Genomic DNA, 20,517 nt, shown 5'->3' with positions numbered 1-20,517 from the left:
GTAAGCGAACCAGTACTCGCACTCTCGACGGTAATGGAAAGGCCGGGGGCCTAAAATTTTCGACTTTCTTCGCTCGAAATCCTTGCTTTATTGGCATATTAAAAAAACATTTAGATCACGCACATGGTGCGATAAAAAGAAAATAAAAAAGTACAACTACAGATAAGCTTTTTGAATATAAAAGAAAAAAATAAGGACAGCTGCGGAATCTCTTTTGTAAGTGGGCTCCATTGGCCTGCAAGAACTTGTTTCATCCGCCAGGTGGCCTGTTGGCGGTGGGTTCGTAGTGTTATCAACGCTTCCCTCCCCATCTCCTTCTCTCAAACAGAGGGCTTCCCCGTCCTTGGATATCTCATCAAACCTCGTCCTATTCTTCCTGATTTCATCTTCCATACCATCTGGAATTGAAACTTTGGTTGATAATACAGGATCAGTAAAGTTCAAGCAGCATACCTCCTCCTCCTCCTGCTCTCGCTTTCTCTTGCGGCCAGCCTCCCTTGCAGTTCTTTCCTCCACCTGGGCTTGCAGAACCTCGTACTAACACCTGTCGATCACGTCCTCCAAATCATAAGCCACGTCCTCGAGCTCCTTCAACCAGAGCTTGACGACTGTCTCTTGTTTCCCTCTCCTCTGCATCATGGAGGACAGCTCGGATCCGCTGCAGCATCCTCTGCAGCTGCTTGAATTGCTCTAAAAATCCAATCTGCGGATCTGATGAGGATGATGGCGATGCTGAACTCCGCAAGTTGGTCAACAAATAGCCTTCGATAGGATGCTGAACTTAGCTCGTTGCTTCTGTTTGCTTCTCTCTCTGACCAGGCCAAACTAAGGAGGAGAGAAACAGACAGAGGAAGAGGATGTTGGGTTGCCTTGGCCTGAAAACAGAAGCATCACGTACGCCATGAAGTCAAACTAGTTGGCGATGGACATGTGGGACCAAGCGCAGCTGGTGGCGGTTTTCCCCATCTAATTAAAGATTATCATATTGTGTTTGGAATATCATATGCGCAAGTTGATGAATAAACTATCACTGGTCCTTCTTGCTGATTTCTTGTTTCTCTTGAAGGATGATTATTTTTTTTTTAATGAAAAGGAGGCAGGACATGCCACCTAAATTTATTAAAAATAAAGAAAGAGAAGCTATTTACATGAAATCCGGTTGCCTAAGCAATTACAAGCAAAAATTCAGCAAATCAAGAACAGTACGCCCCAGGATGATAAATACTTGAACCACATCCGCTGACCAACTTCGACTTACATTCCTAATGATAATTAATTATGTCGAGAAGAAATCTACTCAGAATCGAAAGCGATCGAGGTACATGTACTAAAGTTCTGAGTGCAAAATTTGTAGAATAATGGTTGTGGGAAACTCTTACCACCAAGGTAAGTGATAAATTTCAGTTAACTAAATAACTTGATTTGAATCAGTTAACCATTTTAATATTTGATTCTATGTGGAAATAAAAACTTTGATAAAAGTTTCTTCGGATCTATCAGAAACTGCTACTTATAAAAATTTTCTACAACTCAAGTTTGGATTTTGGGCTACGTGTAGGAGCCCAGCTCTTTGGGCTTGGGCTATGTGTAGAAATTTTCAAACCCCCTCAGAGAAAATTGAGGAACTTTGGAATATCAGCAGAACAACGTATATTGTCAACCAAGAAAAAAAATTGGTGATAAACACAAGATATGTTTTGACCAGAAAAACCAGAGCTAAAAGAGATGGGGACTACTCGAGCAGGAAGTTGAACCAGCCCCAAAATTGCACTTCATTAGATTACTCCAAATTTGTACTTCCTCTTCTTACACTCAGGTACTGCAGAGGTTTGAATCAGTGAAATGTATCCTAGAAGCCAATATTTTTATTTGGAGAACATATTATTTTGGGGCTAACCAAACTCGCTTCCAAGTTGGGACCATAAGACTTCCAAAACTCGTGGCTGACCATATTTTTCATTTAACACTAATAAATATATAGTCCTACCTCGGCCTCTTGGTTATTCAACTTATGTTTTGAAGTCAATTCAATCAGGAAGCACCATCCAACCTAATCCAACTCCTATCCTAATAAAAATATAGGCCTATTTTGAGCAAGAGGTGGCAATACTTAATCGTTTAATCCGTTTAACTTGATTTAAATTATAAATCAACGTAGATTACCAATTTAACAAAATAGTTAGGCTCAAATCTAAATTTTTAACTCTTTTAATAAATAGGCTAATATTTTTTTTTGATCTATTTTGTATTTGAACCGAACTATTGGGAAGTGAACCCCAAATTCTGGTCAGTTCAATCAAGAAGCACCACCCAACTTAATCCAACTTATACCAAAATCTGCCCCTTTACCCTCCAAAATAAAGTAGAGCTCGTATTTATTGCACGTTGCATCTAGACAGCGCCCCCATTTACTCCAGCAAAAAGGCTCCCAAATCTCGCTCTCCCCACCGTCTCCCCACCTCTCCCCACCTCTCCCTCTCGTAAATAAAACAAGAGAAAATAAGGGCTCGTTTGGTTCGCGTGAAGCATTTTCCCTTCTAGAAATATGACTCCTGAAAAACAAATTTCTAGAAAGATGATGCCTAGAAAAGTACTTTTGGCATGTTTGGTTGATCATAGAAAAGTGACAAATTTTCAAAGTGCTTATGTTTGGTTAGCCATCCACTTTTCTAAAAAAGTTATGTATAATTTCTATTATGCCTTTAATAAAAATTAGGTCTTTAATATCTCTTTAATGCTTCTTTAATGCTGAAGGATCTTTTTGGAAAAAATAAAAATAGAGTGATTCTCACCTCATAAAAAAGCCATTTTCATGAAAAAGTTACTTTTCTATAAAATATAAAAATTATATTTTCATGAAAATATAATTTTTTCGTCTTTTCCATCTGGAAACTATAATCAAACAAAATATCTCATTACTTTTTCGTTGACCTTCTTTTTTTCTCTTTTTTTTTTTCTTTTTTTTTTTTTTTTTTTTTTCTTCTTCTCTCTCTCTCTCTCTCTCTCTGGGGAACCAAACGTGCTCTAAAGGGTATTGCGTTCGGAGAAATAAAACCCAAAAGAAAGGAATAAATTAAAAAACAGCCTATGGAAAATATAGAGAGGGATTGAGGAGGGGGGATTCGAGCGCCTCTTGTTCGATTTCTTGCCCTCCCCCGCCTCCGTCCTCTCGATATCACCTTCCAGCCCTCGGATCTCCCACCAGGTACGCGATTCCCAGAAATCTCCCCTGATTTCTCTGGCTTCAATCCTTAATAATCTCTCGTTAAAACCCTAGCTTTGTATCCTGCTAGAATCTTAAATCTGGATCCCTATATTCGCCCATATATGTTGTTTTGGATCAAAATCGGATTTTTCTCGATGGAAGAACGATTCCGTGGGGTAACGCCTAAAATCTTTTGCTCCGCTCTTCCCACTTTTCAGATCCGAAATTTGAATCAGGTTTCAGTTTGAGCTTGATTTTTATCGGAGCTCGTGCGGAATTAGCTTCAGAAAAGGTGATTTTTCTTGTATTTTTTTGGGATTCTATATGATGTCTCAGTTGAAGTATGTGATTCTAGTTAGGTTATGCTAAATTATGTTCTTGGCTTTATCTCGATAATTCAGCGATTTAGGATTTACTGCTGCAGTTGCTTCCAGGTCTCGGAGAGTGCCGCTGCCATCACTCCTATGGCCTTCTTTTCCGCTCTCTCTCTATCTCTCTCTGGCTTGTTCGGTAGGCGGGGATTATATAAGCACCATATGTTGTTGCCCTCCTACTTCCTTCCCTCCCTTGCCTCCTCCTTGTGCACATCCATGGTGACCGCTGCCCTTTCCAAATCCAGAGCCATCTCCAAGCCCATGTATTTCCACTCTGCGTCTTGTCCACCCTTCAATTGTCTCATCTTCTGTTAGATTAATCCTACATGCTTCAAGATTAGGGTTTAGTCAGGTCTCAGGTGCAATAAAAAATTTATTATTTTCTCTTTTTCTTTTTGCTGTGGTCATTTTTCCCACATTTCCCTTTTTTCTAAACGGCATTCTGGACATATCTTTACAATTGGATTGAGTTTGTCATCTTGGAGTTAATTTTGTTTGCTGGAGTCATTTTTATGTATCCTGCATTCTAATCTTGCATATTTGGGGGTTTTCTTATATCAAATGATGATGTATGACTGCTGCAGTTATGGTTCCTATTTTTCCTTTAATCTCTGCGTGGATTATGCAATTATGAGTTCCATGCAATCTGTTCAATAGTTTTCTACTGATTATACATTTGCAAGCTCTGCACAAATCCTTTTTTTTTTTTTTTGGATGATATTTTCCACTGATATGTAGTTTTGATTTCCATGCTGAACTCATGATAAGTTGTCAACAGGAACTTAAATTAGAGTTATTTCATCGCATGCATTATGAAGATAGTCTAAATTACAGGAGAGTCTTGAGCACGGAGAGCTCACCATGACAAAGAAGATAGTATAAATTGGAATATCACTTGAACAGAACCTTAATCTTGATATTCTATCAATTCAAATTAAATTACAGTATCGAACTACTATTCACATGTAATCATAATTTGACAGAGTTCCATGATTTTTCTCATCATTTTGTAGATTTTGTAGAGAGAAAAAGCTTCCATCAGAACATTGGGTATAACCTGGGAAAAAATGGGTGTGATGGGTAATGGCAAAGAATCAAGGAAAATGGTGTTTGTGACAGTGGGAACCACATGCTTTGATGCTCTTGTCAAGGCAGTAGACTCTCAGCAGGTCAAAGATGAGTTATTGAGAAAGGGATACACTGATCTCCTCATTCAAATGGGCCGTGGGACATATGTACCCTCCAAGGTTTTGACTCTTCTCTTGCCAGACAAATCTTTTGCTTTCTCTGTTAATAAGCTCTCTCATGCTCAAATGCGTGTTTTAGAATTTGAAACTTTTTTCTTGGTTTTCAGTATACTCCTTAAAAGTATAATTTTGCTCCTGTACTGACTAAGCCATTTTAGTATAGGAAAAAACATTGTATATCACCCTATGAGAAAAACAATACATAGAGACAATTTTATTTTAGAGGGAATTTGAGATTATTTTATGTCTTGACATTTTGATGTTCTGCACAACTAAGATGGACATGGCTGACCAAGTCAAGCTGATGTATCTGTGCTCATGCTAGATTTATATGAGTGGTAGGTTATTCCTGAGAAAACTTTTATGGGTAATAATCACAAAGAAAGGAATCAAATGGAAGTCCTTTTTTCTCATTTATTAGTCTAATTTATATGGTGTAAGCAATCAAGATTTCTGTTTGCCTCATCTGAAAAAGCAATGTGATATATGTGGTAGGAGCCGTATCTTTTGGTTGTTTGTTGTAAATGGGTGCACCATATTTCTACTGCTGTATTATGATATATGTGTGAAGCTAGAGCAATGTCATGGAGCCTATTTCCATTTGTATTGTTATGGGATTTGGGAAACATACATGTTTTGCAATGCCAAGACTTTCATGGTTAAAGAATATCATTAGAATACTAAAAAAAACCTTTGTCTAGGCATTATTATGTGGACTATGTGCCAGAACTCTATTGTTGTTCAGTGAAAAACTTAAGCTAGATACATTTTGCATGCTGTGAAGGATCCTTATGGTAGGAGAGCAATGAAGCTGCAATCATGGTCACATGGAAGGGTCCAATGTGGTAGTTGTGAGCTGGAATGCTTTATTTCTACAAAAATAGAATTTTGAAATGCTTTAAATTATCATGCTGTCACCGCATCTTGCACTTATAAAGGTTGTTGGCCTGAAAGGTGGTTGAGTTTATATGGAGAAGTTGGTCTTTGCTTTTCCGAACAAAGCAAAGAATTGTTGCATTTTAGTTGTAATAAGATTACCTATCACCTGCAATGTTCTCTCACCAAACCTCAGAGTGGGCAATCTTTCCTGACATTAAATGCTTTTAAATCCTCTTCTTGCCTTAAATTCTCTTATATACTTCTAATAGCTTTTTCGCTGATCCTGTCCTAGAAAGAACGTTGAAATACAAAATTGGAGAATCCTTCTAAATGCATGCTGCATCTGACTAACCAGTTGTTACACGGTACCTTACAGCCAGAAGTAATCTTATCTGGCTTCACCAGTCCCTCTATCTTCTTTTACATCTATTATATATTTATGTCCTTTTGATCATAAGCATGCTTTTAATTTGTGCATTTCCATTTGAAACCTTCTTCAGTTCAATAAAAAAGAGTCCGGTGTTTATCATGAACATGTCTTGTGTTCATCATGAAGACGTCTTGTGTAATGAAGCTGACTGTAAATTGATTTTATAAACTATTGAATTTTCCTTTGAATAAAATTAAGCACCTGTGCTTTTTTTATTTATGTTAGCTTTTGTTCAAGCTAGAGAGAAACCTGGTTGATTAGTATTATGAATCTTTTTCCTTCTTCTCATATTCATCTGAGTGCACGAATAGAGATGAATAACCTCATATGACCTGGAAAACAGTTTTCTGGAGAAGATGGATCTCTAGCTGTGGATTATTTCACTTTCTCACCGAGCATTGCCGACTACCTTAGATCAGCATCTCTTATCATCAGCCACGCAGGTAATATTTTGTTGTAATCTATATCGTGGAAAATTTTTCCTTGTACAGATACAAGGCACACACTATTGAATTTAATGAATGTTCTTGGCAACTAATCTATTAGGAATGTATATGGTCCGCACAAACCATGACAAGACTTTAAGGGGAAGATTTTCTATTGAAATGATTCACTGCCTTTGATTTTATAAAGTAACAAGATCACAAGGGTCCAGGCTAAAGAACAAGAGACTGGAAGTATATTCTAGATACTTGTCGGATTCTTCATCATTCTCTCCTTTTTGCTGTTAAAGGACTTGTGGAGACAAAATAGTTGGATAAAACGCATAAGAAGTGAATGATGAAAATGGTGATGTGAGTCTAACAAAAGCTATTTTTTGTTAGGGTGCAATGTAGTAGGTCTTATTCTAATATCATATTATGGGATGCTATGACAGTCGTATATAATAAACAGGCAGAACCTTATAAAATGCTATATATATAATTTTGTTGAATGTAGCATGATATATTATATACTGATTTCTACATGGCTCCATATTCTATTTTTACCTCTTCCATATCAAAAACTCCGCACACATGCTTCCTCATAAGACAACTGTGTACCATCCTTGATCTCCTAAATAAAATATTTAGCTGATTACTTGCTTTGATCTCTTTTCTATCAAACTTCTTTCTCAATGGTTCCACTCATTACCTCCCAACTTCATCAGATAAGAAGAGGAGCACCTGTTTACCAATAGTTACAGCAGACTATGTAGTTTGGTGGATGTTGTTGCCAAGGCTTCAAATGAGAGAGAGGTTTAAATTTAAGCATGCTCTATGGAAATTAGAAAATTTTGTATGTACAATTTTTTTTCCGTTAATGATCAAATTCTTAGAGATCATCAATATTCTAGGTTTGGTCGTAATCTCATTTAACAGGTATAAGAGCAGATTCCAATATGTTGGATTGAAATATTGCAGGCAAAAAATAGGAAAAAAGATGGTTGATAGTGTGGTATACAGCTGTGTTTCAGTCATACTCATTTATTGACTTCTGTAGTTTAAGCGATAACTGCATATTCAGAAGTTATGTTTTCGCTGGTGATCCATGGTTCATTCAAGAACAGAGCAGGGCCGGCCTGACCGTTAGGCGACCTAGGCGGTCGCCTAAGGCCTTGGCCCAAAAAAAGGCCTCAGCCCATCGCTGAGAATGGTTGTCAACTGTAGCCTGCCCTAATCCCATTGCCATTGATGCCATGGCTGTAAAGCTGGTAAGGTAAGGCGTAAACCTATGAACCTATCACCTATGGCATTCGGCCATGGGCTATTCCTCTTGTCCTTGACGTCTCCTTGCCTCTTTGTCCTAATTCCAACTTCCTAGTTCCCAAATCCCAGCATGGCTATTCCTCTTTCCTCCTCAGACCTCATTTCCTTCTAGCTTCTTCATTCTTCAAGCTTCCTAGCTCTTTGATTCCTTCATTCTGGGGGTGTGCCGGCGTGGGAGGGTGGATGGGGGCCAGTTCTTGTCGGTGAGCTTGTCGGTTAAGGGAGGAGAGGGGCTCGTGCGGGAGTTGGAGGGGTTTTTGGGGCAGAATGGGGTGGGGAGTTCGGAGGAGCCGGCATTGGAGGGGAACGAGGTGGATGAGGTGATGGTAAAGCGGTAAAGGAGGTGGAGAAAAAGGAGGTCAGAACGCAAGGGCCGGAGCTGGCGCCATGAACACCACCAGTCCACCAAGCATCTGTGGGTGGGGGCTGTGGCCGCAATGGTTTCAAGGTAATGGGATAGCTGTTTGGTAGTTTTTATCATTACTTTTTCTGTTATAGCTATTACTGGATGCTGAGTAATATGTTCCATGACTTTGCTGTGCCTTTGTAATTAATATCTCAACTTTTTTCCCTTAAAAAAATGCATTTTGTGTTTGTTTATGGCTGCATTGTCTCAATTGCATTTTATATCATACTTAGATACTCCATGTTGTCCTTATGATCAAAAGAGTCTTGTCTTTGGTCAGTTTTGCTGCTAGTAGTATTAACTTAATGGCCATTTGCATCTTTTTGAGCATTAGACCTTTTCTTTTGCAAATCTGAGGTTTTGCATGAATGGTCTGACAAAGGAGTTTCTTTGAGGAGTGGGCAAAGGGCTGGTGTGCCATAAGATGGAGATGTCATTCTTAATGTAGAATAAAACTATAAAAGTTTCGAGGTAGGGGAGGGGTTCGTGTGGGGAGGCGGAGGGGTTTTTGGTGTGGAATGGGGAGAGGGGACAGGAGGAACCAGCATTGGAGGGGAAGGAGGTGGATGAGGTGGTGCTGAAGGAGGTAGAGAATGAGGAGGAGGATAGAACACTGGGGGGCGGAGGTGGTGTTGAAGGAGGTAGAGAATGAGGAGGAGGATAGAACACTGGGGGGCGGAGGTGGTGCCATGAACACCACCAAGCATCTGTGGGCGGGGGGCTGTGGGAGAACAAATATATCTTAATACATGTTCAAGAAAAAGAAAGGCACATTTTGTTATTTTGTAAGAAGCAGCGCACACAAAATGACTTGCAAAAAATGGTACCAATAAGTTGAGTTGGTAAAGTTGCTAGGAGTTGGAAGTTGGTGAATTAAGTTGATCTCACCTTTGGCCCAATTTCAGTTGGCTATGACTTATTCCCCTTATCACCTATGAACCTATCACCTTTCCCCAATTGTTTAATTTTAGAAAGTTAAAATCTTTGAATGTAAAGGATTTGAAAAATTGTTGTCTTAATCTTGAAAATTTTTTAAAGCATAGTGAATATTCTGATATTGATGGGCTTGATCTATTTTCAGAATGAAAAGTTTTAAAAGAAGTTTTACAAAGATTTGAAAAATTGTTGTCTTAATCTTGAAAGTTTTAAAAGAAGTTTTACAAACAGAAACCAGTACCCCTATTGATACTTTAAGTTTTATAAAAAAATAGATTTTTTTCCAAATGCATGCGTTGCTTATAGGATATTGTTAACAATACCTGTAATAGTTGCTTCTGCTGAAAGAAGTTTTTCAAAATTAAAGTTGATAAAATCTTATTTGCGGTCAACTATTTCATAAGAAAGATTAAATGGATTAGCTATATTATCGATTGAAAATAGTATTTTAATGAATCTTGAGTACAAAAGTTTGATTAGTAATTTTACATCTCAAAAAGCTACACAAATTATTTTTAAATAAAATTTTAAAGTATTTTACACTTATTAAAATTTTTTTATCATTTTTTTTAAAAAAAAGCCTCCTTTAATGAGTTCGCCTTCGGCCTCCAAATGCATTGGGCCACCCCTGGAACAGAGACAACCCCTAAATGATTGCTTAATATGCTTGTAATTTTTCCATTATGACTCATATGAAATAAAAATGTTCCAGGGGATATGCTTGGTGATACATGTTGTCTCTTATGTACTTGGTTATTTCCATCTAGCATGATCTTCCAGTTTTTTTTTTTTTTTCGTAGTTATAGATGTTGCATACCAGAGATTTTTCTGTAAAAGTGGTTTATGGTTGTACCAAATCCAAGTTAGTAATTCCTAGTAGGTGAAATAAACCAAACCTCTTTGGTTTAAAGTTTAGTCTTATATAGCAGCCATTACCCTTGGTTGGGGAGCTAGGTTATGACCGTGGATGCTGCAGCTTATTAATTGAAATAGCCTGGTTTGCAATTGTGTCAAAGAACAAGTTTGTCTCTCTGATAGTTGCCTCCTCTTCCATTGCTTGTGATCCAAGTCCAAGGAGGCATTGCGCTTCTCCCAGTACAAAATTCAGAAAACTGCAATCTTTATGTATGTTTCTGATTGACAGCATTCTATTTGTTCAGAATGGCACTCTTCAACCTTCTTGTCTATAGGTCAAGTCAATGGGCATGTTCAGTCACTTTCTGTGGCAACCAAGGCACAAATGGGCAAATTGGTGGACCCATTTATTGTTTTGATATGGCTTGATTTTTTTTTTTTTAAAAAAAAATCTGCATTAGAGCTTTAATCAATAGCATATTGTTACTTTGATTCTGTATATCATAGTTGAACCTTCTCAGCTGCTTTCTTTCATATATGAGATTACCAAAATTGCCCTATTCATTGTGATATTAGTATACTAGTAATGCAGATTTTAGATTGTAACAATGATCTATCGATGAGAATGCAACAAATAATTCTAGTTGGTTAGCAGGGTCCGGGAGCATCTTTGAGACACTGCGATTGGGTAAGCCTCTAATTGTGGTCGTCAATGAGGATTTGATGGACAACCACCAAAGTGAGCTTGCAGAGGAACTGGCAGATAGGAAGCACCTATTCTGTGCCCGCCCGCAGACACTCCATCAGACCATCAAAGTCATGGATCTGGAGTCCCTTATTCCTTACCCACCAGGAGATGCTGCGCCAGTTGCTAATCTATTCAACAATTTTCTTGGATTCCCAGCTGATTGATCTGTCTATCAAATTGATCCTTGAAGAATGTTCATGGGATCGTTGGTCTTGTTGGCAGCCAAATTTTGAACCCTGTTCATACTACGAAAACCCTGTTGGAAATGGCTCCAGTATGATCATATTAGCATTCTCTCTGCTTGAATACTCTTTTCAGATTCTGAAGATTAATAATGTAATCACCAATTGTGATTCAAAATATACTACTGTTTTGTAAATCCCTTATTTATGGTGGGAGAAGATTGAATGCCGTTCATTGTTTTTATGCAATTAAATTCAATCCATCCATTTCTTATCAAACTCTATCCTTCTTCCTTTCTTTTGAGAATTGTGAACGATACTATTTGATATTGGTAAGAAGAGGATCAAATGATCATTTCAGTCTTACGAATTTCAATTATTGGCGGAATAATAATAATGTACATCGGAAATTGGAGGATGAAAGAAGGGGAGGGGAAAAAAAAGGAGGGAAACATCAAAATTTGAGCAGAGTGTGGGGACGGAGGGAGCCCGAAGAAGTTTTGGAGGCCCCTGCCGGCAAAGACCTGGTCGGATAACGCGGCAAGAATGGCGTTGACGCCGGTGGTGCCTAGGACCCTCCCAAACGCAGGCCACTCGATCTCCCTCACCTCTTCCGCTTCCCTTCCCCACAGTTCCGGCGCCGGCGATGACTTCTTCCTCGCCTCCATCATCTCCTTGATCTCCTCTGGCACGGACGGCATCGCCGATGTGGCGGCTTGCTTCTCACCTTCTTTCTTCTTTCCAGAAGTCTCCTCCCCCGCTGCTACATCCTTCTCTTCTAGGGTTTTGGATGCGCCACTTTTTTCTTGGGTTGAGGAGAGAGGCGGGCGGCGGATGGATGCGAAAGAGAAGACTGAAGGGGGCCATGATGGTGGTGACTATATCTGGATGAGGCGGTGAACGCGGCGTGCCGGCCAGGAGAGGGCGGCGCGTGGTAGCGATGGGGTGTTGGGGAGAAGACGAGAGAAAGCTAGTACGACCATGCTACCCCCAATCTCTCTCCCTCTGTGGGTGGCCTCGATCCGACATAGAAGATAGGGGTCCGGTCTCATGACCTTGTAAAGTTGTGAGTTGATCAAACACAGGGCTCGGGCCAGGCTCTACAGTACAAATTAGATCTGATACATATGTCCGGATCAGGCCACTCCAGTTTAATCTTAAAGAGCCAACCTTAAAAGGCTGAGTTGCGTCCTTTGCCGCACATCACTTGGAAAAATTTCTTTGGAAGAGTATTAAGGCCATCCCTCCCCCTCTGTGGGGGTGCATTTATGCCCATCTAGTGTGAGTCACCAGTTTATCAAAAGTAAAAAAAATAAAATAAAAAGCCAATCCCTGGCACCATTTCATTTCCTCCTTCCCTCCTACTCTTAACAATATAATATATTATTACTTCATTATAATATATAATTTGTTAATATAATTAGCCTATATATATATATATAAAATTCTGGGTCGGGTCATTTTTAAATGTTTAGATCAGGCCTACTTTTTTTTGCCCAAGCTCATCCCATGGGGCTATTTTTAGTACCCAAAGCCACTAAATTTTGGGTTGGGCCCAATACGCTGGGTGGGCTGTCTAGCCCATGATCAGCTCTAATCCGAAGTTGATTGTGCATGCGCACGTGTTGATAGTCTGGCAAGGCTAGCATACTATAATTAGTACCAAATAGTGGATGATAATGGCTGGAAAATGAACTATCTAAAAACAATCAAGCCCCTGAGAGATCAACTTTATTTGGTAATTACAAGATCCAAGTAATATTGATAGGATGCGTTAAAACTGTACGTATTGTGTTTTGAAGGCTACAATCTTGCTAGCCTTGTTTTGTTGATGGTTGTCCAAAAAGCTCCAATTGAATGGAAGGTTTATTCAGCCAAACATCAGCAAATTATTCCTATCTAGTTTGCATAGTTTTATTTCATCTGAGGATACACAAGCACTTTAACTTAAATGATTATTCTGTGAATGGAGGCTAAATAACTTACTAAGGTCATGTTGTTCACATTGTTGGAGATGAAAAGAAAAATCCCTAAAAATACTTAACTTCGATTCTTCTATTTTTCCACTTTATCCAACCATCCAATATTTGCAATCATCTAACTTTGTTTCACCTTGCCAACCACACTATACCAACACAGTACGAGCCTTGGTGTTGATTAGCTGCCACTTCATCCAATCCAGAATTTTTCTCTAAATTTAGAGGGAGGGAAGGAGAGAGCGAGAGGAGTGGGGGTCTAGCATTTTATAGGAGACTACTGGAGAGATGATGATGATGGTGGCTTTGGTGGAGGAGCCCAAGGCTATTATGGGTGTTGATGAGATCTTGCATGGCAGCGAGAGCAAGAGAGGGGGGAAAGAGAGAGAGAGAGAGAGAGAGAGAGAGAGAGAGAGAGAGAGATAGAGATGAGGAGAGTCTTTGAGGTAGAGGCTATTAGCAAGATCCTTCATGGTAATGAGAGAGAGAGAGAGGGGTTAGGAATCAAGGATGTTAGAAATTGGGGATTAAATAGAGGATTGAAAGGGTTTTTATAAACAATAATTGGTTGGCCGACCAAATGAATCGAAACACACGGAATCAATTGGAAGTGGATGGTTTTACTCAGTATCAAACGGTTCAGGCCACTTTGAATTAAGTTTTAGACCAACCTGCAAAACAATCCAATTCTCTACTAGTTTGGTTTAATACGTCACCAATTGTGCGGTTCAGATCGGTTTAGCAAATATTACATAGAAATATCCATGAATTTATATATGAATGAAGCATTGCATTTATGGGCATGCGCGCAAACACTCATCCACAGGTTTATACATGCATTACTGCTTGGTATGTTTGATTCATTTGGTTTTTCTAGAAGGAAGGAGTATTTGATGGATAGTTGTAAGCCTATCAAACATGATATTTGGCATAGATGCAAAAATCAACAAAATTGGATTCTTACATCGTTATCGTCCTATTTCGATACAAAACAAGTATTAGTATAGGTGCCAGGATGCTAAAATGGTGTATGCCAATAATACCTACCATTCGGTCGGTACCTAGGATTTTTTTATGCTTTCTATCATTTTCAGTTTTGGTGCATACTCTTATTGGGTGCCAATATCTATAAAAGAAAATGATATGGGGTTTGGTATTGGCTTTTGGAAACTTGATATCTGGAGTACTTTTGGTATGTATGCTTCTCATTTTAGTCCATGTACTTGTATTTATTTCTTTTTCATTTATTAGCAGTGCGAAGGCATGATCACATCTTACAGTAGAAGTAAATGCATGGTCTATGCGCTAGCATGCTGCTTTCCTGGGCATTTCTATGATGATGGAGTAACCTGAATAATCTGCCATCCTTTTAGGTAGAAATGAATCAAGCTGTTTATGAAGAGGCTTGATTGAGCTTATCTAATTAAGAAATGGCCCGAGCTCAATCCTTATTTAAAGCTGGATTCACAAACGAGCCACGCAAAAATAAGCGGATGAAACAAACTGAGGTTGAAAATTTGTAATTAAGCTCGTGTTGAGCTCATCCTGGTTTTGATTATCTTGCTTGTAACAAGCCAGGACCGAGCAGCCTGCAGCCCTTTCAGCGGGCAAAAACTTGTAGCCATTGTTTGGTGGGAGGTGAAAGGGGAATAGATTCAGGGGTTCATCAGAGCCCCGAGCCCCTGTTTCGCAGCTCTTTTCCTTTGCGAAGGGGTGCATCGTGGAACAGAGATTCTCTACTCTGTGAATGGGGAAGGATGGGGGCGGCGGCTTCGCATACGCAACTATTTGCAACGACGAGTTTGGATGCATGCAGTGGTATTCCGCAGGCAACCAGCTTCTCCAAGCCAAGGTTCTAAACTTCTCAAAATAAATCTTCTGATATCCAAAGCGGATATTTCATATATATGCTTATACTCTCCAAAATATACAAAATTACATAAATTTCCTCATAAAATTATTATTTGCATGTATACTCTCATAAAATACTTATTTTGTATGTATACCCTTCTTTTTCTTTATTTTATATATATATATATATATATATATATATATATATATATATATATATATATATATATATATATATATATATATATATATATGTATCCATGCCATTTAATACCGTTAAAAAATAAACGATTTAAATTTAAAATAACTGAAATATCCTTACAGATAGATGCACAAAAAGAAAGCCGGGGGGCAGGGAAAAGAGTCGAGTCGATCAGGCTCGACGACTGGGAGAAGCAAAACGAAATCAGGATTTGAGAGGTCTTCCTATCTTTTTCTATGCTACATCAAACTCACCGAATCCAATCTGGCTGTCCCTTTCCTTCAATGCGCGAGCCTACCAGTGTCGGAACCAGCAGTCCAGTACCATTCAGTCGCATAGGACGAAGTTTACAGATTGGAGTCATAGCCTCGTTCGTTGGTGGGAAAGCCAGTAGCTCTTCTTTCTTCAGGTCTCAAGGTATCCTCATTAGAATTGAAAAATAAGCCAAAGACAATGACGGAAGTAGGACAATCTCGCGTACGTCCAATTCGTAGGAAGAGGGGGGATTGTGACGTTGGAAAAGCTGTTCGATCGTATTGGCATCCCCTTCGGTATAACACCTTCGGTGTTATACCTACGGGGCCCTCAGATTTGAAACCCTTCGGGTTTCAACCATGTTAATGGTCTCACATTATTGGTTGATAGAGAATCAAATTTACCAATAAGTCACGAAATGCTATGGTTCTTACATATGATTTCTTAATTTATTCAGAAATAATTCGTTGAGATCGTTCAAATAAGGAGATGGGAGATGCCTGTCAATGTTCGGATCAACTCCATAAAAAAGTGGCTAAGATATTAAATGAGGAGATCAAGGATATCAAACAGGACTTCGACCCACTCCAGTTGAATAAGAGTAGAGTAGGTAAGGCCAGGGCAACTACAGATTGAGTCGGGCATTATGGCATGGGATGTTGGATTGCCTCTGTCTTCAAACTCCCATTTAAGTATTGAGTAATCTCGTACCCAAAGCCTTATCGTCTGGATACCTGAATCTGTAATCTGTGCCTCTGTTTTCGAATCAATATCCTCGAAAGCTGGTGAAGCAGGCAGCTCAATAAGCGAATCTGTCCCGGATTCAATAAGTGCATCGCTTGATGAAAGTCGGATTGAGAGGGGAGCAGATGCGTGGGCTAGTTCAATCTTTATGCTCCTGCCTTCCCTGCCTGTAAGTCCTCCCTTGCACCAGACAATAGAGGTTAACTTTATAAGGATATACATGCAAATAGCAATTTTGTAAGAGTATTCATTCAATTATGTATATTTTTGAGGGTATACACTTAAAAATTTAATAAAAAATGATCAAAATTCACTAATTCAGTAAAAATAATTTAATTATTCTTAATAAAAAGGATGGCCAAAAAAGATTAATGGCCCTGTTTCTATGGAAAGTGGTATGGGGTTGTCTACCTATCAGGAGCGTGCTAGTGAAAAGGGGTATCACGATTATCCCGTGTTGTGATTGGTGCCCGGATGTGGAGGGGTTCATCAATCATGTTCTGCTTGGATGCCTGCAGGCAGCACAGATCTGGAACAGATAGGACCGGCCCAAATCTTAGGCGACCGAGGCCTCAGCCAGAGGAAGGCCTCCGATCGCCGAGCTGCTCCGCTTTTCCATTCGCCATGGGATTCCTAGATAACCAGAGTCCAGGGCCTCTTCTTCTTCCTTCCGGCTTCTTGTTCCTGGTTCCTCGTCTTCTGTCCTTTGCCCAATCACCTGTTCAGCCGTTCCTTGGTTCCTCCCGGCTCCCCTGTTCCTCGATAGTCAGTTCCTCCATGACTCTGTCTCCGTCCTCCTTAGTTCTTCTGGTTCTCACTTCGCCCGTTCGCCACTCGCTGTCCTCGGTCCTTACCCTCCACGTCCAACCAACACAGATCCGCCCCTTTTATATTTCTCTCTCCTCTCCTTTTCTGTAAGCCGACCTCCTCCACCGGCGGCGCTCCAACTCCCGCGACGCCTCGCCTCCGATGCTGCCTCCTCCGCCTCAACTACATCAAATTTATACCTCCCACCGGTCTTCTGTTGGAAGGTCAATGAAGTGGGAATCCCATCGATTTTCTCTACGTCCCTTCCATTCTTTCTTTGTAGACAAGAAGGGTTGGTGAATCATGATATTGAAGTTTGGATGTTTTTTCTCCTTATAGTATTTTATTTATTTTAGTAGGATTATGTATGGTGATATAGTTTGCATCCTGGGTAAGTTTTTTTGAATAAGTTTTATCTTTATTGTTTTTGAATAGTTTGCATTCTGGACGTTCTCGAATCTCAATGGTTGCGACTTCGGCCTTTTCTCCAACTCCACCCGTCAGTCTCTGATACCGTTTCTTGCTGTCGAGTTTGGCACCGCTTGTCGGAATTTGAATACGTTTCTCTTGACATGATCAAGTTTTATCATTTTTAACTTTTTTATATTTTAATTTGTTTGTTGTGATTGTCTTAATTATTTTATTTGATAATATTATTTTTAGATTTAAATGCCTAATAGAAAATATGAATGTGGATATGAAAAACTCAAAAAGAAAAGAAAAATCGAAAAACTGATTCAATCTCAAAAGAAAGTTCTAGATAAATCTGTTGTCACAAACAAACAATTATTTAAAGCTACACAAATTATTTTTAAATAAAATTTTAAAGTATTTTACACTTATTAAAATTTTTTCATCATTTTTTTTAAAAAAAGGCCTTCCTTAACGAGTTCGCTGAAAGTTCACGCATTTCTTACCAGCCAGATTTGGTATGCTGTGCAAGATGCTCTAACTGCCTCCTGGCATGCCAAAGTTGCTCGACCACCGGCGGATGGTTCCAAAAAATCGGTTCCCCTGGGACCAACCCTTCCGCAGCAACTTGGCCCAACGCCATGTCTCCCTCGCCCATGTGCATATGAATAACGCATGGTCCACTGTCTCAGCAACCCCACACGCCTCGCACTCTCAGGGAATCCTCAAGCTTCATCCGTTGAGTACTGCTTTCGTCGGAAGCCGGTTCCAGACCACCTTCCATAAGAACAGTGCGACCCTCGGGTGAAGGCCCATACGCCAGATCCAATCACATTGAGAGAAAATGATGTAATCACTAATCTAATCGATTTTCTCACTAATTTCAAACTTAAACTATTTAGGCGAATTCTCCACAATCCCAACTACTCTTCAACTAGTTTTAAAATTAAGCATTTTGAAAATACCCTTCCTGTGGTACCTTGTCTAACTCTTCCAACTTTCTCTTTAATTTTGACTACCAATCCAGGCACACACGTGCAGTACATATTTTAAAAAACCAATAAAAATAAAATACATTATAAATTAATAATTATTGTATAAAATAATAAAATAAGGTATTTAATATACACATCTCCAAATATTAGATAATAAACAAAGGAAGAATAATATTTCAAGTTTTTGAATTATTGCAAATAGAAAGGTGGATTTTTTTTTTTTAGGGGTGGGGTGGGGTGGAGGGGATGTTAGGTGGGAGAAGGAAAGAGTATATCCAAGAGTGTGTTTTTTTTTTTCCAGCGTGGGTTTGGCTAGGGAAGGGGATAGAATTTCTGAAAGATCAACTAATTTAAGCTATTGTTAAGTGAAGATAAAAAATATAAAATTAATTTTGGTTTTGAAGTATGCATTTAAGAAAGAAATTAATATTCATAAAACTTAAGTTCTATTTTTCTTGATGATTACGAGGTGTAGTTTAGATAGAATTTGATAGACAAAATTTATCAAGGAATATGCCAAAATCTGAAACTCACTTTTTACAAACAGTAAAGATTATATGCATTTAATTATTTTTATTTATATCTATACTATACTCAATGCAATTTCCTTATTAATAATTATATTTTTATTTTATCCAATAATTTTCTTAGACATTCATTGCACATGCCTAGGTTGCTGGTAATTAAGATATAATTGTGACAATTAATTCAAAACATATATGTAAAAAGGTTTCGAGGAGTCTCTAGCTTTCATTGATCTCTTAAACTAGTTGATTTGAGCACTATTCAATTAGAGCCGACTAGAAGCTAGACATGACTTGCTCTAGCTTGACCTTTTTGTGCCCCTATCTAGTGTTGTCCCATGTCTCATGGGCATCACTATTCTTTGACTATCTCCCCTTTCAAGCCACTATAATCTATCAGTGGGAGGGTATCTGATTGTTAAGAGAAAAGTAGGGTGTCAAGCATTAGGGTTAAATGAGTTATCTGTGGCCGGAGTAAACTAATGCATATATTTTTCTTTTATCTTTAAAGAAAAAGTTCTATAGCTGATCCAACTTCTCTTAATTTTTCCAATACAAAAGAATAAAGATGGGAGAAAGCCCTGTCGTGGAAAACAACAACTGACCGAAAATAGCTTGAAGAACTGGAACTTTATTACCATATGTTAAATTATAGACTTTGTTGTACAAAATAAATAAGTAATTTATTGGACGAACAATTTACCTACTATCTCGGCTGAATAGTGCTATCATTTCCCCCTATGCAAATTCGCAGAGGGAGTTCAAAATAAATTCTATGTGAAAGATTAGAAGATAGTTTTCCGGTACTTCAGAAAAATTGTGATTGTAGGAGTTTTCTTGGTCATTTTTCTTCTTCATCTTTTACCTCCTTTCCTTGGCCAATTCATATTTATGTCAAAGTTGTTATCATATGTATATGACAACCAATTACAAACATGTCTCCTAAACTACAATAAATGGATTGAAGATCATTAAAACCCAAAACAAACTATCTGAAAATTATAGGTCAGGCAAGATCTAAACCTTAGACTTATTTCAGAAAGTAGGTCAAAAATGAATCAAATGAAACAAGATTTTTCTAAATAGACAAACAAAGCTATATCATATAGATAATGTCATCTGGTCGACTTTGCTCCTTGCTTATTCATTTATTTTAAGAAAATCATATATTGGTTACCTTACCTCCTCTCCAAAAAAAGATCATCATATGTAATGTTGGACATGAATTGCCTGAATTTACACCTTTTGTCGGACAATTTTAAGATTTAAAACCTAGACTAATATTGTTTTCAACTTGATAGAAGCACCAAGCTAGCCAAATTCTCTTTCAAGTTTCTACCACAATAAAACTACCAAAACTCGCAGAGTTTTGCACTAATAAAAATATAGGCCTACCTCGATCCCCAACATATGTTTGAAGGTCAACTCCAAACCTTGGTCATTCAACTTATGTTTTGAAGTCAATCCAATGAAGAAGCATCGTCCAACATAATCCAACTCTTGCCCTAATAAAAAAATATAGGCCTATTTCATCTAGGAGCGGCAATGCTTAACGGTTTAATCCGTTTAACTTGACTCAAACCATAAATCAACTTAGATTGCCAATTTAATAATTTGACTCTTTTAACAAATAGATCATATCCAGGCTAATAAATTTTTTAATCTATTTTGCATTCGAACTGATCTATATTTAATCCGATCCTATCTAATTGCCACCGCTATGTTCAGCCCTAATCGATGTT

The 20,517-nt window shown here is 38.5% G+C and overlaps 1 protein-coding gene and 1 long non-coding RNA gene across 13 annotated transcripts in view; both read left to right on the top strand.

The window, feature by feature from the left end:
- Positions 1-3,055: 3,055 nt before the first annotated feature.
- Positions 3,056-20,517, top strand: part of LOC103699428 (UDP-N-acetylglucosamine transferase subunit ALG13 homolog) — a 46,137-nt gene continuing 28,675 nt past the window's right edge. The window contains exons 1-6 of one of the 12 annotated variants that reach the window (XR_005510751.1): positions 3,060-3,205; positions 3,424-3,497; positions 4,593-4,826; positions 6,479-6,578; positions 7,286-8,331; positions 10,736-11,289. Coding sequence is in view for 4 of the 12 variants with exons in the window: in XM_039123758.1 (XP_038979686.1) it covers positions 4,647-4,826; positions 6,479-6,578; positions 10,736-10,992 (537 nt within the window). In the remaining 8 variants the exon portion in view is untranslated. Of the gene's footprint in view, positions 3,206-3,293; positions 3,498-4,592; positions 4,827-6,478; positions 8,332-10,724; positions 11,290-20,517 lie in introns of those variants that run through there. The other 11 variants (XR_005510748.1, XM_039123758.1, XR_005510753.1 and 8 more) reach the window with 11 other exon arrangements.
- LOC120109945 lies at positions 8,338-10,632 on the top strand. The gene is made up of 2 exons (XR_005510760.1): positions 8,338-8,915; positions 8,971-10,632. It is a non-coding gene; the product is annotated as an uncharacterized LOC120109945 (long non-coding RNA).

Source organism: Phoenix dactylifera, chromosome 1 (assembly GCF_009389715.1).
Source record: "Phoenix dactylifera cultivar Barhee BC4 chromosome 1, palm_55x_up_171113_PBpolish2nd_filt_p, whole genome shotgun sequence".
NCBI classification, from domain to species: domain Eukaryota; kingdom Viridiplantae; phylum Streptophyta; class Magnoliopsida; order Arecales; family Arecaceae; genus Phoenix; species Phoenix dactylifera.
This window is presented reverse-complemented; position numbering and strand designations above follow the sequence as displayed.